The following is a 26285-nucleotide window of genomic DNA, read 5'->3' on the forward strand; positions in this document are numbered from 1 at the left end:
TTCTGTGACAGTCTCTCTTTTCTCATTGGAGAAATGAAGATACTATCAGCTATACAATTGGTTGTTTTAAAAGTTGAATGATATCATTCATATCAAGCAGTTGGCACAGTGTCTGGTCCTGGGTAAATGTTTAATAAACATTAGTTATTTTTAATATAGAGTATATAAATGGAACGTAATATTAGGAAAAGACCAATGAATCAGGATATGAGTGTGACAGAGGTGATATGAGAACCAACAAGCTTTATGTCCTTGGACAGTCTGTTTTCCCTCTTATAGATGTTATGAGAACTATGAGGTCCCAGATAGCCTTGGCTCACAATATCAAGATCTCTAAGTCTTCTCATAAAAGAGTCTAGAAAGCAGCCTTAAGTATGTGATGGCATCAAAATGTCATAGGCTATCTGTATCTGATATGGCCAGAGAGTTTAAATGGTCACACATAATGTGACTATTTATATTCTGTGGTCATTATCTAGCAAACAAATACATGGAGGAATGAACACTGGACTAGGAATCAAATCTAAGCTTTGAGGTTACATTTGGAATTTTGGTGATTTTTTTCCTCAATATTCCCTTTCCCATAAGTAAAATAAAAAATTTGTTCTAGATGCTCTTCTCTAAGGTACTTATAGCTGTGATATTCTACTATTTAATCGCCCAAATATCCCAAAGTTCCTTGTGCATAGTAAGTGTTCATCAGTGTCTGAAGCATTGAAATAAAAAAAGTAAACAAAAATTCATGGAAAATGTTGGATAGAAGTGTTGACACAATGTTACTTAAACTACTAAACTGGTATTTCTGCTATAATGTATGTAATGTGACCTATTAAAAAAAGTTATGAGCTACACATTTGTTTTAAAGTGGATTTACAAAAATAAAAGTAGCCCATAAAACAAATTGTATTGGTTAAAATAGATGGCTGTAAATACAAATAGTTAATCAATTTAAAGAAAAAGTATAAGTATTAAATAGAACAAGTTACATATATATATATATGCCAAACAATTGTATGTTTTATTCAAGAAAAACTGATTTCTTTTTGGAAACCCTAAATCAATAGATTATAGAGTTGACTTGCTTGTTTGGTTTGATAATGGCCATAAATATTTTGAAAATACAATGTGATTCATGAGCTTGCTCTTCAAAAAATATGTCTATATACACATAAATTTTAATTCTACTGACTAATGGAACCATCTATCTCAAGTTAAAAATGACTATGCTAAAAAATAAATCACTATGCTAGAAGCTGGTAGTGTTCCCCATAACCCTCCTGAGCAAGAACTTGACTTTAGCATCAGAAATGTAGGCTGTTAACCTAGTGTTAATATGTGAGATATGACACAGTGTATACCAGAGGAGACTCAGAAGTCATCTCCATGTGGTGAACCAAGTCTCTTTCCAGCCTTTACTTGGGCTGGAATCTTAGTTCTGTACTGCCAAAGAGCAATTGATCTTCAACTGAGGGATTCACAAATGTTATTTTACAAGTCTCTATTTCTAGGAAGGACATTCCATGTTTCTAGACAGTCAGGAGTGGGGTTGCTTAGACAGATATGTTAAAATATCTTTACTAGTGTAAACTGCATAAAATAGTTATTTAACAACCTTGTGCTTGAGCTTACTCACCAAATATTTAGAGTGTTACCAAAATATTGTTCTAAATATTAAATGAGATAATGCATATAAAATTCCTCAATAAATGGTAACTATTACAGTTATCATGAGGTGTTAATACAATGTGGAGAAGTAATCATTGTCTTATCAACAATATATTTATATTGTTGTATAATAAATCACCTGTAACTTAATGGCTTTAAAAATAAGTCATTTATTTGTCCACAATTCTGCAATATGTTCATGTTCATCACAAATGGTCTTCCTCTGCTCCATATTGTGTTGACTGGGTGGCTCTGTTGGGATCCAGAATGGCTTCCAGTCATTTCTAATGTTTCAAGGGAATCCCTAAAGAGACTTCTCTCTTTGTCTCTCTTTTTATTTATCTCTCTTTCGCCCCCTCCTCCCCTCCATAGTCTCTCATCCAACCCTGCCAAACTCTTAAGGCTTAGACCTAAAAACGGCATGTTGTCAGATCCACTGCATTCTATTGGTCAAAGAAAGTCACCTGATCAGCTCAGAGTCAAGGTTAGGGGAAATGGACTCTACTTCTGTAGGAGAGGGATAACTTTGTAAAGAGAGATGCGAGGACTTGTTGGTGTTGATCTTTGTACATTATTCTAAAATATAACTGTAAGACTGATTATGAGCAAACATTATATGGAGGGTGACTGAAAGTAAAGTTTGAGAAAGGAGTTTATAGAATACCTGAACTCGAATAGCTAAAAATAATAAGTCTGATAATCAACATGGGACCAAATTGTGTAACTTGTTTTCTCTTAAGTATGAAGACAAGATTAAAAAAAAGACACTGCAATTATTTAAGGGGGTAGTGATAAAAGGAGGTTAATTTGGAGATGAGAAAGACATTATATTGCAGATTTTTTTCCTTCGAATTTTCAAACTTGCACATTAAGATTTCCAAATAATGAAAGTCTCTGGAATAAGTGAACAGATGCAATAATAAATAAAGCATAATTATAATAATCATGGACTAATTGGTCCATGACTACCAGTATTATAATTATGCTTTATTTAATATTGCATTGTTCTCTGGTCACCACCTACGTATTCAACTAAAGTGAAGGTGGCAGAGGTCAAGTTTCCAATGCTTACACAAGTATAATGACAATAGCTAGCCTTAATGGAACATTTTAATGTGTGTGTCAGATATATGCATCATCTCAATAAACAATGATGAAATTAAGTATACTTAGATTTTAGTTTGCATTGAAATTTTGTGTGTTGGATGAAAAAATTTAGGCCCAAAGCAGAAATTAAGTTACCCAATATTCTATCTCAAGCATCTTCCACTCACCAGTACTCCATATTCTGAAAATAATGTCTCTATAGGGGTAAAGGTTAGGTGAATGATCAAATATGTCATTTGATAGTCATAGTCAACTGAGAAATGGCAAAGGGCCTTAAGTTAGGTAGATATTACCTACTGCTTACCCTTTGGCCTCTTTCTTAGTAAGATTGTGAAGTATTTGATGAGACTTGGCACTGAATTTAAGACGCATTGTCTTCCATGCAATATGAATTATATTTGGAAGACCAGACCAAACATTCAATTTGTCTGCTGGATTCAATTCAACCTATTTATGTCTATGTCTGAATAGCTTAGTGAATGCTATGTAGCTGATGCCTTCTGTCTTTTACTATGTATGCTCAATCTTCACACACCTCCTGAGGTTCAAAGAACAAAATTTAACATGTGCCTGAGGCAGAATTGAAAGGAAACATAGTAGTGAAAGTATTTAGCAGGAGAAAACAAATATGGAGTTCAAAGTTCCCTACTCTTTAGCTGCATGACAAATGGCTTGTTGAGATTGAATCAGGTAACAGGGCACAGCATGCTATAAAATAGCTCACAATCAGAAACCAAAGTGATTAAACTGCAGATATGAATTTTTTCCACCAAACCACTTAGGACATTTTGACTCTTTCAGTGGGCTATTATAATTTTAGAAATAAGAGGAAAGGGAAATTGAAAAAAAGGGAGGGAGGGAGAGAAAGAGAGAGAGAGGGAGAGAGAGAGAGGGAGAGGGAAAAGGAGAGAGAGGGACTTGCATAAGATCACAGAGCTTAAAAAACGGGAGACAAACAACTGGGGTCATTTGACTTCATTGATGTTGTTGTTTCCACCCAAATATGATGATTTCTGGAAGAATAGCCTTGACCTAGAATCCCACTCCAAGATACTTAGCCTCTCCCTTTCTCTAATATGTGGCTGTGGCAAGCATTTTCTGAGCCTACACCAAGATAGAATTTTGACCTTTCCCCCAAATGTAAAGGAAGATAATAATGGAAGACGATTCTAAAGGTGGGAGGATTCTCATCATAAAAGGAGAAATTAAATATTCCATTTAAGATCATTGAAGTGTTAAAAGCAATGATTAAAAAGGTCCTTTGGAATGGTTTGGAGAATAAGCACATAGAGAGTGCACTGCCTTACTCAACACAACAATACCTTCAACTACTCAGGAAGGCCTGTCTCTGAGACCTCAGAGCATAGGCTTCATGAGACTGTCTTCCCACTGCAATACCCTCACATACAAGCCCTATTGGTTCTTTATATATGCCATTTTGAAGTATGATAATACTGAAGTTAAGAAAAATCATGGCTAAGAGAGATGATGGTGCTAAGTATTTAAGAAATAATTGTCCTCGAAAAAAGCAAAGCAGCTATTGTGGTCTATTTGTTGATGTTTGAAAATGTACTGCATTAAATGCTAAAGATGAGTTTTTGTATGTAAAATTAACTGTCATCGTATTTACCCAGTTTGGCCAATATATAGTAGACCAGATATAGCAAAATATTAATTGAAGAATCCTGGTGGTGTGCATATGGGTTTTCACTGTATAATTCTTTAACTTGTCTGTATTTGAAACTTTTCATAATTATGTACAGGGGAAAAGTTACCTTTTTACTATAAAAATGTATACTTTTGTCTTTTTTGATGCCTTAAAATTGTTGGCTTGGTTAAAAAAATAATTTATCATTATTAAATTTGCCCTTCTAAATAAGCTAATGTAAAAACCAAACATAATCCAGAACCCCTAAATCTGAGGACCTTAGAATTGGAAGTGCTTGGAAGAATCATTTTTTAACTTTTCTTCCCAAAGCTGAAATTTGAATTCTTTAGAATTTGAAAATATTTATCCTGCGCTTATATTAGAATAAGCTCTGTCATCCAGAGCTACAAATTCTATCACCCTTTGACATTTAATGCCCTTCAGATGATGAATGCAATGTCATTCCTAAGTCTGTCTTTATTTACGCTTATGTTTCTTACTGCCATCAACAAACTTTATGCTCTCTGGTCTCCAGACCTCACTTTACCAGAGGTCATTTTCTTTTGAACATGCTTCAATTAATTCACATTTTTCTTATATGGGGCAGCCATTCTTAAACACATTATTCTAGGGCTTTATGATATTAAGTTTATGTCTGACTAAGTATCCCAAAGTAATTTTCACATGAGCTTCTGTTTGGTATAATATCTTGAGGCAAGAAGGCCCAGAGTGTAATGTTATTCTGAGATCTATTGTCTCCTGTTACCTCATTAAACTAAATTACCCATCATTATTTCCCACTGGGTATATTCATCCCTTACTAATTGCCAATACTCAATGTGGTTTTACTTGCTTTTAAAATGTAATTTGAGGTAAATAATTGGCACCTAATTTACTTGCAGAGAAAGGTCCTGGGAATATCTATTGTAGACATATAAACTTACAGGGTCAATAAGACTACTGACTAATGATAAATCCTCTCTTAACAATAAAAAAAAGTGAACACTGAGTTTACTTTCCCAGATGGGTTTCTCCATTTTTTTTTTCTGTGAGAAAAATGTCCTATAGAAGCATATTAAAGTTTGGATATTTATGGGAGTTGAGGTGTGAAGCTAATTTTAAAAATGACAATCACTCAAGAAGCAACACCTTACAGTTGACCAAAGTTACTCTGTAATTTTATTTTCTCACAAAGACCATGTTTAGCAATTAGGGTGGGGGAGTTTTCAAATATATAACACGGTGGTGAGCAACATGCTTTATTCAGAAAGCTTCTACTGCAGAGTTACCCTTAGCTCCATCCAATCCAACTGAGTCTGAAACAACTGGCTGTAACATGAAGGCTTATCTTTTCCTTCCCTTCATGTTCTTGGTCATGTTCTCAGGTAAGGAAAGTTGCATACAATGACTTTTCTTCCAACTCTCAAAGAGTTAGAAATGTTCAGTGATTTAATAATACGTTGTCAGAAAATTTTTAAAAAGTGGGAGTATCTATCAGATATTGAAATGGACTAAGGTAATTTCAGATAACATATAGATCAGGGTTATAAAAATAGTGATGGGGTGAGACAACAGTGGATAGTTTCATGTGGCTAAAGAAAAACAGAAGCAAGGAAATGGGAAAAGTAAGACATTAGACAAAAAATAAAAAATTAGTCTAAGAGGATTAGGTGAATTTGTGAATGCTCAAATTTATATTCCACAAAGAATATGATTTTGTGTGATGATGCAGGTCTATATGGTCAAATAGAAAAGGGTTCAAATCCTGGCTTTTCACTTTTCTACTTATGTTCTTCGGAATAATTTACTTAACCTATTTTAGCCTCAGTTTTCTCATTTGCAGAATGAAAATAATTAGACATTCCAACAGGCTGCTATAGGAATCATGTGTACACTAGCATTAGACACCATTAGTTGCATTCTTCTTAGGTGCCTATCACTCACCATATTTTTCTATATTCCTTACCTCGATACCGTTAGGTTGTCAGTTTTCCGAGATATAAATTTCCAGCAAGCAATGAAAATTTCTTAAGATAATAAATGACACAGATAATATATTTCTCAAGAAAATAAATTAGGATAAATGAAACCTATTTCAATTTATCTCCAAATTATGATCTCCTACTTGATCATTCTTTTCTAATAGCTAGTGAAAGGAAATAACGAAAGTGCCTATGACCTTCAGTTGCTTATTGTTAGAACACAAGAAATCATGGTTCTCTTCTCATTTTAAGCATTGCAGTTGTTTTCAGATTGTTGATAACAGGGGTGATCAGACCCATTCTACTAAGAGATATCTGTCTGTAGTGATCTTGAAAATAAATTGGATGTGTGAAAAATTGTACAGAGATGCCATTTAGAAAACTGTCAAAGTAACAGAGTTAAGAATATAGAACTAAGTGATAAGATGGGAAAAAGGAGGAGGAAATGTGTGTGTGTGTGTGTGTGTGTGTGTGTGTGTGTGTATGTGTGTGTTTCTCAGGGGACAAAAGCATACAGATAAAAATTCCTTACTAAACATGATGGCAGTTACCATATTTCTTGTGTATTTCAGTGTCTTGCTAGATAACATTTAGTATGTATTCAGCAGGGATTTGTGGCTGGAAGAAAGTACATTACAATAATACCATATGTAATGGTTATATGGTTTTGAAGGATGAAGAAGAGTGAGGAATTAGGAATGCCTATTACAATATACAGCAATGCCAAGCATGAATTTAGAGTTTGTAAAATCAGAATATAAAAATTTGGAACAAAAAATAAAGATAATTATTTTACAAAATTTTAACTTAAAATTGGTGGTTAAAACATGTTTTAATACCTTAGTTATCTTTTTTTTTTTACTTAAATATTTCACCACTGGTTTTTATCCTACAAATTTATGTAAAAATGTATGTATTACTAGAAATGTCATTAAATCATGGTTTGTAATAGTTAAAGAAGAAAATAAACGAAGGACTCATTGCTAAAAGACTGGTTAAATAAATTACTATAAACTTAAATGAGATCATACGCAGCCACTGGGGACAATAATTAAGGTGCTCTCTCTCTATTGGTATAGAGATATCTTGACTGCATATTTCAAGGGAGAAAATGAGTACAGTAGTGTGTACAATGTGCCACAAATTGTGTTTAAAATATATTCAAATATGTTTGTAAATACAGAGATATCTGTAACAATCAGAAAACTTTGGTAGATATAATTGTGTTCTAAGTAGGGAATTGGAGGTATTAAGACAGAAGATAAAGGGAAAGTTACTTTAAACTATTTACCTTTTTTATATCTTTATGATTTGATGCAATTTGCTTACTAGTATGTGGCCTTGTATTATTTTAAAAAGCCCAACGATCTACAACAAAAAAATAGATCAATCAATCTTTTTTTTTTCCATTTCATCTACATTTTTATTCTATTTGATTTCTACTTGAAGTTAGTGCCTGCTAATGAACAATGTTTGGCTCTTAAAACTCAGGCATACACTCATTGTTCTGCTAAAAATAATTCTTTTATTATCAGTTTTTCTGTCTATATAACCTGTACTTCTTATATGTCACCTCCTCCAAGATGAGAAATAATGAAAAAAAAATTCCAAGGAAGCTCATTAAGAAAAATAAAAAGTGTACCTTAATAAAACTTTTGTGGAAACCCCAAATTAGGAAGGTGGGGGAATAAAGATGAGTCATCAAATAGAAAAGATGAGAAAGTCAAAAATAAACACTTGTACCAAATTGAGTACAAGAAAAGCATAAAACCTAATAGAATACCATTGTACTTAACAGCTCTAAAGTCATTGCATTTGCTTATATATTGTGTTCTAAACCTTACTCATTTTGGAATAGAATCTGAATTAATCTAGTACATATATAATTTATCTAGTATTATCTATCCATCTAATCATCACATACATACAGATTGGGTGGGCTTCCAAAATAAATTTGAGAATCAAGTAGAGTAGATAAGATAGAGCAAGTAAATTCTGAAACATGGGTTTGAAGAAATAGTCACATAATATCTACCATTTTCTTGAGTGGTTTGACCACAAGAGAAAGAAACAAATAACCACCAGAGAGAGTGTGAGTGAATGATTAATACTAAAGATTTTATGGGAAATGGTGGGCATACAGCTTATTGAAAAAAAATATTCTCAGTAAGGAAAACCACTGCCTTTAAAATGGGGTTAGTGGGAAAAAATATATCTACAGAAAACAAATATAGAGATAGAGAAGAGAATATGAAAGGAGGACTCATGCTTGACAGCTTTTACATCTGGGGAGTTGATGACATTTTCATAAGATAATGTTGGGAATATGAGAAAGGATTCTGTGATATGGAGAAAGTTTACACAAGGCATTAATTAATCAGTCTTTTTAATTAATCAGGAAATCATTAAAAGGAATTTTTGGTAGTATTTAGGCCCAGGGCAAATAATTCAAGCTCTGATTTAGAAATGAGGCAAGCTCTCTTGAACCCATGCTTTTGGGATACCATGTAATATAGTGAAGAAAGAAATGGAGGACACAAAATATTCTAAGTTATCAAAAATAATGTGGAGAAGATTCTGTCTTGAGGTTTGGTTAAAAAAATCAAAGAGGCATTAAATACATAATATATTTTGGGATGAAGGATGTTGATTTTAAATTTTGAGGTTAAGTAACTTTATTTTTATTTTTGTGCCCCACCCTTTTTTTATCTCCAGTGTCTTCAACACAGACTTTGAAAACAAGTGTTATTAAACTAGAGGAGGGTCCACAACCTGCACTTATCTTAGAGAGAAACAATGAAGCTAACCCTCAGGGGGGACAAAAAGAATCTAATGAGAAGGGTGATAGCAACACACAAAGAAAATCAGAGATCTTTATTTTTCCTGGAAAACCAGGGTATTCTAACCAACCCGGGAAACTAGGGAGTCTTAATCAGCAAGGGAAGCCAGGAATTTTAAATCAGCCTGGGAGTCTGCAAGGGAATTCAGGAGAATCTAACCAAAAAGCTAGTTCAGAAATGTCTAGTGAGCACGAAAAACCAGGATCATCTCTCCAGCAAGGGAAGCCAGGGTCTTCTAACCAGCAAGGGGTTTCAGGGTCATCTAGCCAGCAAGGAAAACCAGGATCTTTCAGCCAACCAGGAAAACCAGAATCACCCAGCCAACCAGGAAAACCAGGATCACCCAGCCAACCAGGAAAACCAGGATCACCCAGCCAACCAGGAAAACCAGGATCATCCAGCCAACCAGGAAAACCAGGATCATCTAGCCAGCAAGGGAAGCCAGGATCTTCTAGCCAGCAAGGGAAGCCAGGATCATCTAGCCAACGAGGAAAACCAAGGTCTTTTTACAGTCAAGAAGAAAGAAAAAATGTAGGCAACCAGTTGGATGGCAATATGGAGAGTCAGGTATGTGTTAATTTCTTTTTTTCCTTTTTTAGTCAACTTATCTCAGCAACTCTATTTTCAAGTTTTGAAAATTGTTAACAGAATACACTTTACTAATGACAAACACTTTGCAATGACAGTGATTCAACAAAAGAAGAGGGAATTTGGAGGTGGTTATTTTTGTATACATCTATGATCATTAGTAACATGGTCTTATATCCATCCCTTATTTCCTACTACTCTTTTCCACTCAGACATTCCTACCCATACTGGACTAGCTCAAACCTTCATTAATTGAGCCCCATTTCCACCAGATTTAACTTTCATGTTCATTTCCATCACACCCATAATCTGGTGGCGTCTCTTTTACATTGCCATCGTGCAAACAGGTGCATATCCATGACAACTGTATTGCCTTCTTGTGCTTGCCAGTCTCTCTCCCAACTACCAGCCTCTTGATTCCATTTAACAGTGACTCTGGACACTTCACTTAATACATCCAAAAGGATTTTCTAGAACCCTACTTTCATCTCATTTTATTAATGAAACTTCTTTTTTTTTTTTAAAAATCTCATAACTGGCTATTCCTCAACTCCCTTTCAAATGAAAGCTACCTGTACCTCTCAGTGTTTATGAGTTGGCTGGCATGAAGTAGTAATCTCCCAGGGACATTCCTGCCATCCAGACCTTAAAGCCACCACCAGAAGGGTTCTGAGTGTTTAGATTGTCACAACAGAGAATGTGGAAATAAAAGTAATGGGTTGACGTGAAAAGGGTGGTAAGCTCTAAACCAATAGAAAACACCAAAGTATTTATTCATCTTCCTTGGCTCTAAGAAGACTAAGCCTCAGATTGAAGGTCCTAACCATTGTATTTAGTGTTTCTGTTCCCATCTGCTAGTCAAAGCTTCTTTCTATTCATAGGCTTCTGTCATTCTATAACTTGATTATGAGTAAATGCTTCAGGAGCTGTTTAAGTGACTGCATAAACCTACCTCCTGCCTCATTTTCTTTCATGGGACAAGAAAGAAGTGAGGTTCAATATATTATGACCGTATGCATTTTGTATTTGCCAGTAGACTTTTCCCTAATTGTTATTTTCAGGTAGGGGAAGGTTTGTCTACAAAGGATCAAAGTAGGGGCATTCTGACATGTGCTGAAGCAGGGCCTCTGGAGTATATAACTCAGGGTTTGAATCCAGCTTGGATATTTAATCCATCAATGGTCTTGGGCTTGTCACTTGCCTGTAACTATACAATAGGGCAGATTATGCTCTTCTTTCATATTGTTGCATGGATTACATTAAAATACAAAGGCTCAACAGAATGATTGGTTTAGTATAATGCTTAATCAATAGTTAATCAGCAATAAATATTTCTTACAATTTCAGAATTAAATTAGTCCCCTACATTTACTTAATGGTCTTTTACATTGCTACAGAATGGCAAGGGCAGCAGCAAGAACCCAACTGTAAAGATAAGATGTCACTCTATCTACAAACCAGTCTGTGGTTCTGATGGAAAAACCTATGGTAACCGCTGTTTATTTAATGAAGCAAAAAGGTAAGAGGACTTGATGTTCCTTTGGATCAGAAAATATTATTCTGACCAAAGGGAATAAAGAACATTTTTATCTGTGTCTTTGTAATTTCCTCTCAATAGTACCTTGGGTATTTGTCCTGAGGCATGTGTTATATTTAGCTTTTTAAGTAGAAGGAAATCTATTATTTAGTCATTCATTTTCCAAATATTCATGAAACATCCACTGTATAGTAGGCATTTCTCTAAGCACTGGTGGTAAGATGGTGAACAAAACACACAGAATTTCCTGCTTCCATGGAGCTTTTATTTTTGTGCAATAGAAGACAGCGAATAAGTGAACTCTATTAGTCAATGAAGGGGACTTTGAATCTCACAGGTCCCTAAATGTAAACTATGAAAATGGATTTTAAACTTAAATAACAATACTAAAGATTGAATGTGGTGAGCCATGTCAACCTTTAACAATTACACTTTGTTTATCTATAAGACAAGAAATAAGGTGATTATAAAGCTGTTTAAAATTACAATATGTGGCTAAAAAAGAGATATCTCAGCTTTCAATATCAATGAATGTTCATCTTTGAAGGTAGGAATGAGGTAAAATCATACTGCTCTTGTTTTTTTATAGTTCCATAGTTTATGGAGTGCTTGTTAAATCATTATTGCAGAAATAAATGTTAAAGGCAGTGTTCCCTATAGTCTTAGAGTTGAAATGAAAGTTAAGCACTCATTCTTTATTAATTAATTAATTAATCAATTAATTTTCCTCACCAAAGGATATGTTTATTGACTTGAGAGGGAGAGAGAGAGAGAGAGAGAGAGAGAGAGAGAGAGAGAGAGAGAGAAACATCGATGGGAGGAAACACTGGGGATCAAACCCACAACTTAGGCATGTGTTCTCCAGAAATCTAACCCAAAACCTTTTGGTGTATCGGACTATGCTCCAACCAATTGAGCCACTACACCTGGGCCATTCTCTCATTTTACAGATAAGGTACCCAGCCCAGGGACGAGAAAGGACTGGCACAAAGTTCATAAATTTTCATAGCATTCAATGTGAAACAGACAAGCCACAGCCTTGTGATTTTTTTCATGTGATTTTTATTTACCTATATATTTTTTATTTATTAAATTTATTGGGGTAACATTGGTCAACATGATCATACAGGTTTCAGATGTGGGTTTCTATGTTACAAGATCTATATATTGCACTGTGTGCCCACCACCCAAAGTCAAATCTTCTCCTGTTACCCTTCCCTCCCCACCTCCCTCCCTCTGGCTACCATCAACTGCTGTTTGTGTTCAGGAGTTTCAGTTTTATATTTCACGTATGAGTGAAATCACATGGTTCTTAGGTTTTTCTGTATGACTTATTTCACTTAGCATGATATTCTCAAGGTCCATCCATGTTGATGTTGTTGCAGTATTTATTCGATTATGTATATGTACCACATCTTTATCCAGTCCTCTATCATGGGACACTGGTTGTTTCCGTATATTGGCCACCAAGAATAATGCTTCAATGCACATAGGGGTGCATATATCTTTGTAAATACATAATTTGGGGGCTTTTGAGTATATGCTCAGGAGAGGGATTGCTGGGTCCCATGTGATTTTTATTTTTAAGTATACTTTTATTAATTTCAGAGAGGAAGGGAGAGGGAGAGATAGATAGAAACATTAATGATGAGAGAGAATCATTGATTGGCTACCTCCTGCAGGCCCCTAAGGGGATCAAGCCCCCAAGCCCAACATGTACCCTTGACTGGAATCGAACCTGGGACCTTTCAGTTCGCAGGCCAATGCTCTATTCACTGAGCCAAACCATCTAGGGCCCGTGTAATTTTTAAATAATCACATTTTCTGTCTATGGTGATGTCACAATTAGTTGGTCCTTGATTTCTCTCATTATCTTTTTTCAGGTTGAGTGGTGGAAACCTGAATCTGTATCATGATGGAAAATGCTAAGCATTTATAGCAATTAAATTACCTGGAACCTCAAAATTCACTTTCAATTCTCTTTAAACAGTGGATTTCCCTGGGAGTGCAACTGAGGTTAACAAGAATCTTCTAGATATAATGGATCCTACATTATTTTCAAGTTTGTTCCACTGCAAATAAAGTCAGTTCTAAAGTTGCTTCTGACTTCTGGGATTGTTTATTTTCTAAACTTCCCCATACCTTGTGTCTATCATTTATCTGTTCCCAAAGTGCCAAAGTGACTGATATTTCAGGACCTATCACTGCAATTTCTATGCTCTAATATATATATATATATATATATATATATATATATATATATATATATATATATATATATCACAGAATTGCATGTAAAAAAAACATCCCTGTGGGGGCCTGATGCGGCGGGGATCTCCCTTTTCCGTGGCCAGCACGGAGAGAGATGAAACTGGTTCTTGATAGAGGCGTCCAGGGATTGAGAAATAAAGAAATAAAGAGACACAGAAGTAGATGCAAGCTGGGTGCCAGGTGGGTCACTGACCTCCTCTGCTGGAGAGACAGACAGACTCCTGAGCCACGCAGCACATTTATTTATACTCCCATATACAAGGTGGGTTCACTGAAAAACTTAAGATTAAAGGAGCTTGGGAGGGCCCAGGTCTATTTCATTTCCTCTTTTCCTGTGCTAGACTGGTTCCACATCTCAAAGCCCTCTTCCGGAACCTAGACAAAGGTAAGCCAGGAAATAACAACACCTGCGCACTCCTGGGGCGAGGTGCAACTGACATGACTCTCTCAAATATCTTGGGCTTAATCAACAGCAAGCTAAAGAATGTCCATGTGTCTTCCCAGGGGGCCCTCTACACATCCCCACTTTAGAAATACTTATGCTGTAGGTTGCTGGTAACACACTACAGTTTTAAATCACATTCCAGGTGTTTCTAATGAAGGTTGTCTCTGGAAACTTGATATTAAATTGAGTTAAGATGTTTTTAAGGATGCATTGATTTGCTTCAGAAGGTCTTGGGACTATATGCAAAATAAATTCTCCGTGTTCTTTTTTCTTAAGGGTGTCCAAAACTCCCATTAGATTCTTAAAGGGATACATGAGTGCATATATATTTTGAAATGATTACAGATATTGAAATGTAGAAATTTAATGTATTTATCTGAATTGTTAATAGGACTGTTAGAGTCTAAAACTCAGATGATTAGAAGGATCTCACTAGGATGTTAATCATGTTTCTTAGCAACCTGGGTCTCAAGAAAAGGCAAAAGACCCAACACGATGGTGGGATCAGAGCTGGTAAAAAAAATGGGTTACTAAAAAATGACGTCAAAGAGATTGAACAGAAGCCACTATTCTGCCAGTCCCTCTCACAATCCAGGACTGCTGGCTCCTAACCACTTGCCTGCCTGCCTGATTGCCCCTAAGCACTCTGCTTGCCAGCCTGATAGCCCCCTAACCACTCCTCTGCTGGCCTGATTGATGCCTAACTGCTCCCCTGACAGCATGATCATCCCCAACTACTCTCCCCTGCTGGCCCAATTGCCTCCAATTGCCCTCCCCTGCCAGCCCAATCACCCACAACTGCCTTCCCCTGCGGGGCTGAGGGGACTGCGGGACTGAGGGGACTGGGGGACTGAGGCTGGATAAGGCGGGGGCTGAGGGGACTGAGCACTGCCATCTTGTGGCTGTGGGTGCTGCCATCTTGTGAGGGCATGGGAGTCAATTAGCATATTCCCTCTTTATTAGATAGGATTGTCTCTTCCAGAGACATTGTGCTATCTCCCTAAATTGTTTGGATATCTTTACTTTTGTTGTTGTTAATCCTCAACTGAGGATATTTTTCTATTGATATTTTTTTAGAGGAAGTGGGAGGGAAGAAGGGAGAGAGAGAGAGAGAGAGAGAAAGAGAGAGAGAGAGAGAGAGAGAGAGAGAGAGAGATGTGACAGAGACATCTATTTGTTGCCTCCCATACACACCCTGACTGGGGCTGGGGATTGAACCTGTAACCCCAAGTATGTACCCTCATTCTGGAATCGAACCTGAGGGTACATGTCCTTTGGTGTCAGGACAGACGCTCTAACCATTGAGTGACACAGGCCAGGCAGGTATCTGTAATTTTAATCTTTCTCCTAGAGCAGTGGTCGGCAAACTCATTAGTCAACAGAGCCAAATATCAACAGTACAACAACTGAAATTTCTTTTGAGAGCCAAAGTTTTAAAACTTAAACTTCTTCTAATGCCACTTCAAAATAGACTCGCCCAGGCCATGGTATTTTGTGGAAGAGCCACACTCAAGGGGCCAAAGACCCACATGTGGCTCGCGAGCCGCAGTTTGCCAACCACAGTCCTAGAGCAACAGAGTCATCTGTTTGAAATATAAATTATATAATGTCACTACTGCTCTTCCTGGTTATAACTCTTGAGGCCCTAATGTTTGGGACCTATAAGACATTCAGTATATTAAATTATTTCTTGTACTAAATTCCTCCTTTTAAGCTGTAATTTAGGCATGATGGCCTTTTCTTTTCCAATTCCAGTAATATTCATGATTCCTCCAAACAATTCTTCATACATTTCATCCTCTCAGAAACTCAACACACAACCCCCACCCTGCCTTTTGTCTTTGTTTAGCACTTGAAGTATACTTTATTCAGAGACAACTTCCTAACTACATCCACTGTCTCCCTTGATATATAATATCGCCTTCTAAATACACAATATATTTTTCTTCATAACATAGATCACTTATAAGTGCATGCATTATTGATTGAGATCTGCTTCCCCTGCTCCATATAAGCCAAAGGCTTATTTTATTGCTTTTTAGACATCTTTGTTGTGATATTTACATACCAAAACCAACAATTTTAGGTAAAATATAATGACTTGTTAAATATACAGAGATACACTATAATCACAATTCAATTTTAAATCATTTAGACCAACTAGTAAAGGTTCCTCTTTTCAGTTCTTGGTTGTCCCTCCCCTTCCCACTTCCAACCCTCAGCATCAGGCAACCACCAATCTACATTTTATTTTTATTGCTTTGGCTTTTCTGGACAGCTTATATAAATATGAAAGAACACTATGTTATCCTTTGTGTCTGCTTCTTTCACTTTGCATAATGTTTTTTGAGATTCTTTCATATTCTACCATATATCAGTTTATTAGTTTTTTAATAATAATACTCATTATTCATTGATTGATACACATTTTGTTTATATATTCACTAATTAATGGACATTGGGATTGTTTCCATTTTGGGGGTATGAATGTTGCAGTGGACATATGTTTTCATTTCACTTGCATAAGCGCCTAGGAGTCGAATGGATGGTTCATATGGTAATTTGATGTGCAACTTTTAAAGACCCAGCCACATTCTTTTACAAAGAGGATATGCCCTCTAATATTTCCACCAGCAATGGATGCTGCGTCCAGGTCCAGTTCTTCCAAGTCCTCACTCATATCTGTTGGAACTCCATAACTATAGCCAACCTGGTGGGTGACTTTAGTACTTTTATTAGATGCCAGTCTTATAAGCACATAAAATTGGAGTATATACCCATCCCATGGTCAACATTTTGAAAAGTCGGAAAATGAATAAGGTAATAAACCAAAATACTAACAGTGGTTGCCTCTGGATGATGGAATGAAGATAAGAGTTCTTTTCACCTTGTGGTATTACTCTTTTAAAATAAAACATTATCACTTTAAAATAAAGAGGCTGTGACCGCCAGTTGACCAGAGGCCCATTGACCCTTGACCTTTACGTGGATGTGGGTAGTTGGAGACCCTTCCCCCCGCGCCCCCTCTTGCCCCTGCCCCTGGAAAGTGGTTCCGCCCTCCCGCGGTTCCGGCTTCCTGCAGCCGGAGCCGTTTTGCGGGCGCAGCCTTGAGAGGGCGAGGCGTCGAGCGGCTGGACGGCCCACGTGAGGGACCCGGTCCGGTCCGGTGAGGCCAGGCCTCCCTGTAAACGGCTGAGGTGCTGGCGGTCTGGACGGAGATCTCCTCGGCTGGCTTGCGGGACCCACGGCAAGCCTCGCAAGTAAGTTCCTTTGCTGACTCAACCCGTTACCGACCACACGGGGCCCGTCGCCCCTCGGTGGTCCCTCGCGGCCCTCGGGGAACGGAGGCCAATTTTGAGTTTCAGCCGGGGACCTGCGGGGGTTGCACACCAACCCTTGGGCTGGCCAGCTAGGAGACCACAGGAATGGGTCTTGGGAAAGAGGCATCTGCGGGGGAAATTCCAAACTGGCCTTCGAGCGCTAATGTGGGGAGGGGTGACTTGTGTGTTAGCTGCTGGTGGTCGCCCTGTGAGTACCCGCCACCTCCTCCCCGCCAAATGCCGGCCGCTTTATGCTGTTTGTTTTTAAAAACGCTACCTGGTACGCTGTGGCAAAGAAGCGAAAAGGAAGGCCATTGCGGTGGGCTGACCTCTACTGGGGGTAGCTGGGCCGGCCTCACTGGGGCAGGTGCCCCACCAGAGCCCGAAGCCCAAGTGGGAAAGCCGGAAGAGCTGAGGTTAGGCGAGGACGTGCCCTTGGCCACGATTCTGCCAGATTCAGGGTTAGCAGACAAGGTGGGAGAATTAGATACGAAGTTGGAGGCTTTAGCTGCCATTTTACAGAGCTGGGAGGTCACAAACCGCCATGGATGAAAAGAGTGCTTGTGACAAACCTAATTAGAGCTCTGAAAGGTGGAATCCCTGGAAAGTGAGGAGAACGAAGCGGGGAGGCTGTTGTGGTGACTGAAAATAAAACGAGCCAAGAGCTCCCATGCTGCCCAACCCCTAATACAATAGTAACCGCAGACTTCTGATAATAAGAGGAATATACCCCAAAACTTGTAGGAGAAAACTTACATGCTTTTTTTTTGTTTTGTTTTGTTTCTTGAAGATGTAAATTTTATCATGCTTTTGATATGCTATTCCAAGCATCGTGTGTTTTATTAGGCCCAAGGTACAGCAGGGTAACAAGTTCCCATGGTGGAGATTGAATAGCCCCCCATCAGGGGGCGTGAAGTAACTCATATATCCCAGTGGGACATCCATAGCAAATTCCAGTAGATAATGCCTTTCCCAGGCATGATGCGCTTGGTGTTCTCAGCACCATAGCATGGTGATCCATGGTGAGAGAGGCAGGGCAATGGCTGTCACCTGCCCATTTTGTACCTTTATGCTATTGGGTGTCGTGGCAGGGGTCTCCAGCCTGGTGGATGGGGGTAATAGGCCCAATTGGTTGGTCATTCAAATGTATTAAAGCCTGGGATAGTATTTTAGTCCACCTGGATAAGGTGGTTTTACCTGTTAATAATTTAATCTGCTGTTTTAATATTCCATTCTTCCTTTTTATTAGCCATGCTGCTTATATGTTCTTTTGTCCAGTCTTGCATTTCATGGCCTTTGAAATGTGATCTCTGATCACTATTTGATGAGTATATCCGTACCTGGTACTCAGCTTTACTAATCCTTTAACGGTGGCAGAGAAAGCTTGAATTAAGCCAGATGCCAGGATCGTAAAATACTTACAATCCTCAATTGGAAGAAGGTGGGGGCAAAATATTCAATTTGTCAATCTTTCACCAGTTAGAAACTGCTGAATGGTCCCAGATTCCTTTGGCAGTTGCCTTGGGCATTTTATTATGTTCCCTTGAAGTAAGTGTTTATTATTTTACCATCACCACGTTATTTTGGATTAGGTAGCATTATAGTAAATCTTAATATTGGGTAGTGTGAGCACTATAATTTTAATTTACTTTTTCATTAGTTTGTTGGCTATTCCAGGCATTTGGCTTTCTATATAATCCTTAGAACCAGGTTGCAGATATCTACAAAATTACTTGCCATGGATTTGATTGGGATCACATTGAATCTATAGATCAGATTGGGAAGAATTGAGATTTTAACAATATTTAATATTCCCATAAATAATCATGGTATATTCCTCTATTTCATGAGATCACTTTTTATTTATTCTTTGTAGATTTCTGAAAAATAAATCTTGTGCATATGTTTTTAGGTAATATTTAATTTTGTGGTGCTAAAGTAAATGGTATTGTGCTTTTAAAATTTCAAATTCAGTTGCTTATTGCTGGTGACTTTGTTTCCTCCAATTGTATACACTTACTACTTCTTGGATTTTTGGGGGTAAATTATTTGGGATATTCTCCATTGCAATCATGTCACTTGCTGATAATAGTTTTATTGTTTCCCAATATTTACTGTTTTTATTTCTTTTTCGTACTGCACTAGCTAAACATTTTAGTAAGATCTTAAATAGTAGTGGTGAGAGAGGACATCATTGCCTCATTACTGATATTATTGGTATGTCCAGTCTCTCATTAGTTGTTCTTTTTATAGATGTTCTGAATCAAGTTGAGGAAATTACAAATTTCCTTCTAGTTTACTACTACATTAATAGTGTTTTTAAGAAGCTACTATATTAATAGAGTTTTTATCACGAGTGTCTGCTTTTACTCTGTAAATTGATATAATCATATAATTTTTATTCTTTAACTTCTTGATATGATGAATTACATCGAATGATTTTTGAATATTGAACTAGTCTTTCAGATCTGGAATACGTCAAAATTGGTCACAGTGTACAATTTTTTATAAGTTGTTGGAATCAGTTTGCTAATATATTGTTGAGAATATTTTCATCTATAGTTGTAAGATATATTTTTCTGTTGTTTTCCTTTCTTAAAATGTGTTTATCTGTTTTTGATAGTAAGGTAATGCTGGATTCATAGGATAATTTAGAAGTGATAATTTAGCAGATAATTTATCTGCTTCTATTTTCTGAAAAAGATGGTAGAAATATGGTGTTATTTCTTTCTTAAAATTTGGTAGACTTTATAGCGAAACCATCTGGGTCTAGTGCTTTCTTTTTGGAAGGTTATTAATTACTGATTCTATTACTTTAGTTGGTATAGGAGAATTTCAGAATATCTATTTCTCCTTGTGTATGTTTTAATATTTGTGTCTCTAAAGTAATAGATCCATTTTGTTAAAATAAATAAATTCATGGGTATAGACTTATTTGTATTAGAACATTTTAATTATTCTATTAATTTCCTAAGGATCAGAAGTTATGATACCTCTTTAATTTCCATTAATGGTAATTTGTATATTTTTGTTTGTTTTTAGCCTGGCAAGAGCATTTTCCAATTTATTTTCCTCTTTTAAAGGAACAGCTTTGTTTTCAATGATTTTCTCATTTATTTTTATTTTCAATTGCATTGCTATCTCTTCTAATTTTGTTTCTTTTGTTGTACTTGCTTTAGGCTTATCTTCTTTTTCCCCCTTAGGTGGATGCTTAGGTTGTTCATTTTAGATATTTCTTTTATTTTTCTTATATGTTTTAATGTCATGAAATTTCCCCTAACACTGGGTTTGCTTCATCCCACAAATTTTGATTAGTTTTATTTTATTCATTGAAGTGATATTACACACCTGTAAATGCAGTGGACTCTGTGTAGCCAAAATAATCTTAAAAAAATAAAAGAACAAATTTGGAAGATGCACATATCCAGATTTTAACAAACTACAAAACTATAGTGATAAAAAAAAAAAACACGGCAATATGCTATTGGCATAAAAATAGATACATAGAACACTGAAATAAAATTTAGTCAAAATAAATTCAAACATATATGCTCAATTGATTTTTAAGACTTAATTTGTAGAACAGTTTTTTTTTAGGTTTACCACAAAATTGAGAAAGAAGTGGAGATTTTCCTGTTCCATACATGTACAGTTGTCTTCATTATCAACCTCACTCACCAGAATTACTTTTTTTTTTTTTAAATCAGGATAAACCTACATTGACACATCATAGTCAGCCAAAGTCTAGGGCAGTGATGGCGAACCTATGACACGCGTGTCAGCACTGACACACATAGCCATTTCTGATTATATGCGGCCGCTGAGGCAGCCGCATGCCGAGGATGAAACATTTGCGAAATAATGTTTTTTCCTCAAAGTGACACACTACCCGAGTTATGCTCAGTTTTTTGGCGAAGTTTGACACACCAAGCTCAAAAGGTTGCCCATCACTGGTCTATGGTTTACCTTAGGGTTCACTCTTGGTGTACATTCTGTGGATATGGAAAAGGTTTAATGAACTATATCAATCATAAATATAATATAGAGTATTTTCCCTATCCTAAAAGTCTCTGTGCTATGCCTATTCATGTTTCTCCCCCTTCCTCCTGGAAACCACTAATATTTTTATTATCGCTATAGTTTTACCTTTTATAGAATGTCATATGGTTGGAATCATACAGTGTATAAACTTTTCAGATTTTTTTTTCACTTAGTAATATGCATATAAGTTTCCTCCATGTCTTTTCATGGCTTCATAGCTCATTACTTTTTATCACTAAATAATATGACATTCTTTAAGTGTACCAGAGTTTGTTTATGCATTCATATACTGAAGTTATCTTTGTTTCCAAGTTTTAGCAAATAGGCATAAAGCTACTACATTAATAAATATTTTCTTGTGTAAATAAATTCTCAACTCTTTGGGGTAAAATACCAAGGAGCATGATTGCTCAATTGTAAGTAAAGAGTATGCTTAGTTGGGGTGAGGAGGGGATAGGGTCTTGGCAGAGAGGGGTAAAGGGGGGAGGGAAATGGGAGATATCTATAATACTATCCACAATAAAATATGTATATATTTAAAAAAATAAAACTACACCAAAAAAAAGAGAAACTACCAAATTGTCTTCAAAAGTGGCTGTTTCATTTCAGATTCCCATCAGTAATGTATGATTTCTCGTTGCTCTATATCTTCATAGTATTTGGTATTGTCTGTGTTCTAGATTTTACCCAGTGTATTAGTTATGTAGTAGCACCTCATTTTTTAAATTTAAAATTTAGAACAACCTTGCATATGCTTATTTTCCATCTGCATATCTTTGATGAGTTGTCTGTTAAGGTCTTTGGCCCATTTTTTTAAAAAAAATTGGGTAACTTTTCTTATTTTTGAGTTTTAAGAATTCTTTGTACATATTGGATAATAATCCTTATTCAGATGTGTTTTTTTGAAATTTCTCCCAGCCTGTGCCTTGTTCTCCCCCTCCCCCTCAATTCTCTTGATACTGTCCTTCAGAGAAAAGAAGTTTTAAATTTTAATGAATTCCGGTTTATCAGTTATTTCTTTCATGGCCCAAAGCTTTAGTGTTGTATGTAAAAAGCCATCACCATACCTAATGTCAGCCAGGTTTTCTCTTATATTCTCTTCAAGGAGTTATATAGTTTTGCACTTTACATTTTGGTCTGCGATCTATTTTGAGTTCATTTTGTGAAGGGTGGAACGCCTGTGTCCAAGTTGTTTGCAGGTAGATGTCCAGTTATCCCAGCACCGTTTGTTGAGAAAACTTCTTTGCTCTATTGTATTGCCTTTTCTCCTTTGTCAAAGATCAGTTTGCTACATTTATATGGGTCTATTCCTTTTTTTAAATTTTATTAGGGTGACCTTAGTCAATATGAATATATAGGTTTCATGTGTGGATTACTAATGTACAAAATCTGTATATAGGACCATGTGCCCACCACCCAAAGTCAGACCTTCACCTGTCACCTTATACTAGACTCATTCTCTTACCCATTTATCTATTCTTTCACCAATACTACACTGTCTTGACGAATCAATTGATTTTTGACAAGAGTTATAAGAAAATTAAATGGCCAAAGAATAGTCTTTTCAACAAATGATGCTATGACACCTGGATAACCACATGCAAAAAGTAGCCATAATCCTCACCACATACAAAGATTAACTCAAAATGTATCCAAGACCTAAATGCAAGTACTAATGTTATGAAACGCTTAGAAGGAAACCTAGGTGCAGATCTTCTTCAGCTTGGATTACCTAGCAGTTGCTTTTACCAAACAACCAAGGGACAAGCAACAAAGGAAAAAAATAAATAAGTTGGAATTCAATAAATTTGTAAAAATTTCAGCAAAGGGGAAATTAATAAAGTAAAAAAGACAACCTGAAAGTTAGGGAGAACATTTGCAAGTCATATATCTAATAAGGGCCTTGGATCTAGATTATATCAAGTACACTAACAACCTTTGTCTTGACTGATTTGTGAATAACAAAGAAAATAGTGTAAATTTTCCCCAAGGCTCAGAAATCATACAATATCTTTAAATAGACTTTGCAGTTCCTTCGATTATAGACATGACCTATGTTTTAGAATACAAGTCCATATTGCTTAATATTAATGACTGGAAGATTGACCCTGGGTACTTGTTAGAACTCAAGTCCTAGATTCCTCTTGTAGAGGTTCTGATTCTTTCATATAAAGAGGAGCCCAAGTGTCTGTACTTATAATGAACACCCAAAAAATGGGTTATTTTTTCACCTTTGAAAGTACTTACTTATAGTTACCAAAAGTAGTCATGTATTTTAACCCACTAATCAACAAAAGGAGGGATTTTTAATAAAGGTAATATTATTTAACATTGTACTGCTTGAAATATTTCAGATTGTATATTGTATTAGGTTTTATATTATCAAACACATGATTAAAGTAGTTTTTCAACTGCTATTTAATGATTAAACAGATAATGTCAATCAGTCAAAGGTTCTTAGAGTTGGGAAACAATTTTCAACATCCTATAATCCATCTTGTATACAATAGAAGGCTTTGTCTGGTCACCTATGAATTTAAAGCCCTGATTGAAAAGACTCTGATTGGCTGTAGAACCACTGAAAAATAGGGTTGCCATAAAAGCTCAGTCGCATTCCCCATAATGCTTAAATCCAAAACCATCATGTCTGTAAAGAAAAATATGAAGAAAAATTACTATAAACAGCATTTAAAATTACCTGGGTATTGCACTAAGTACTTCTAAATGAGGAGCACAGTGTGGAGAGGCTGTGTTGCACCTCCATAAGCACCTGAGACCCACGTGCTCTCCAGCCCTGCACACACTTCTTCCCTCATCTGGGGCTACTTGGCTCTTCCTACATGGTCAGTCCTGGCTCAATGGTGGAACCCACCCAGACTGGAGAGAGAGGAGGATTAGAGATTATTTTGGTTGTTCTCTAGAAGTATAAGCCAATTTTGGGGTTAAATAGAGGATATAAATTTGAAAGAAAATGAGGAGGAAGCTAGGAAGGCCGGCTGAACCTTTAGACTTCAAAATCCTTTGGAGTTTAGGATATAGGAAAGGAGGTTGGGTGGAAGGGTCCTAGAGTGCCTTGCTCTCTCAGGAAGGTTCTCAGTCTATCATGGAGTTCAGGAGACAACGTGGACCACCAGAAGGGTTCCTTCCTAGCATGAATAGGCCCATTGTGATGGGTTTCAAATTTCTGTAGTCAAGTGGAATTTCTAGGTCAGTTATGCTCCCTGTAGCTTGAAGGTCCATCACAGAGATTATCAGATTTATGGACTTCATAATTCAAAATATTGGTCATAGACAGCCATTAGTAAATCATAATGATTAAATGAAGTTAAATTAATTGATTGTACATTTACAGAATATCCAGCATAGTTATATTGAGAGGTCAAATACCAAACTGCTTTAGCAAAAGAGAACTCCCGGGAAAGTTTCCAGTGTGTTTCTGTGGTATTTACTGAGATAGTACAATTTTCATCTATGTATACTGTGCCTAGGCTATAAGAAACATGGGTTTTACTATCATTTTTTGATGGTTTCTTCATTATTTTGGAAAAGCCAATATTTAGCTTTTTGTTCTTACCTTACATTACAAAAAACGCATGCACTGGTGTAAGTTTGACCATTGGTTGCACAGATGTGTCTCGAGTGGGGAGGGCAATCCTTTAGTCGATTCTTAAATATCTTACAGTCTGGCTTTTAAACATAAAGAACAACATAAAATTTGACAGATAATGAACATTTTGAGTTATTAATGCATCAAATACAAGATATAATGCATCAAATACAAGATATAATGCATCAAAATGCAATAAAAATATTCTATATTGAGTTTTGGAAGTAATCCAGTTAGTCATAAAATATTATTGATATAGTTTTACAAAACCAATATTTTTTTTACAGAGCAGACAAATGGCTGAATGTATTTTTATAATGTATCTACTGTTGTCTAATTTTCCTCATGCCTGCATCAGGTTATTATTTCATACTACAAGGAATCATAAAAGAAATTTTAATAATTTACCCATGTTTCTCAATGGTTTCATCACTAGAGAATCATATACATTCAGAATATCACCACATATGTATATATTCATATATGTTAATATTTACATATATACATATATATTATTTGGTTAGTAATGGCAGTATTGGTAATTTACATAAATAATATGGTTTGTATTCTTACCTGACCAGCTTTTAAAATGTCTTTGTAACCCTTATCAATTTAGATCTTTCTTCACCTCTATATAATATTCTCCTCTAGGAATATATGGATATTATTATTTTATCCACCTTTAAGTGGATAATTTTTGTAATCCTCTTGTTTTGATAGGCTAAACAATTCTACTTTTAATACACTATAACCTTTATCAGATGCTTGCAGATAACAAGGATACACAAAAATGGAATCTTTGAAATAATGGGATATTTTTATCTTGTCCCAAATACCAAATGGTTTTATATAGCTGACTAAATTTTATTTTATTTTTCCTGATTTATTTTTTTCCCCAATTTTTTATTAAGGTATTATATGTGTACATATCTTACCATTGCCCCACCCCCACCCCACTCCTATATATGCCCTCACCCCCCAGAGTTTTGCATCCATTGGTCATGTTTATATGCATGCATACAAGTCCTTTGGTTGATCTCTTATCTTCCCCACCTCTCCCTAACCTTCCTGCTGTAATTTGACAGACTGTTTGATGCTTTACTGCCTCTGTATCTATCTTTTTGTTCAAGTTTATAATGTTCTTTATTATCCATAAATGAGTGAGATCATGTGGTATTTTTCTTTCATTGACTGGCTTATTTCACTCAGCATAATGTTCTCCAATTCCATCCAG

General features: G+C 36.1%; 1 protein-coding gene and 1 long non-coding RNA gene across 2 annotated transcripts in view; both read left to right on the top strand.

Moving 5' to 3' along the window:
- The first annotated feature begins 5756 nt into the window (after window positions 1–5756).
- Window positions 5757–13296, top strand: MARCOL (MARCO like). The gene is made up of 4 exons (XM_028144743.2): window positions 5757–5805; window positions 9118–9809; window positions 11228–11349; window positions 13251–13296. Exons 1-4 carry the CDS (start codon window positions 5757–5759, stop codon window positions 13294–13296), a joined length of 909 nt encoding a protein of 302 aa, XP_028000544.2.
- A 3854-nt stretch (window positions 13297–17150) lies between these two features.
- The window catches only part of LOC114231677 (uncharacterized), a 315772-nt gene continuing 306637 nt past the window's right edge, over window positions 17151–26285 (top strand). Inside the window, exon 1 of the long non-coding RNA XR_008556400.1 lies at window positions 17151–17343. This is a non-coding gene — a long non-coding RNA (uncharacterized LOC114231677). The remainder of the gene's footprint in view (window positions 17344–26285) is intronic.

This window comes from Eptesicus fuscus, chromosome 6, assembly GCF_027574615.1.
Source record: "Eptesicus fuscus isolate TK198812 chromosome 6, DD_ASM_mEF_20220401, whole genome shotgun sequence".
In the NCBI taxonomy this organism is placed as follows: Eukaryota; Metazoa; Chordata; class Mammalia; order Chiroptera; family Vespertilionidae; genus Eptesicus; species Eptesicus fuscus.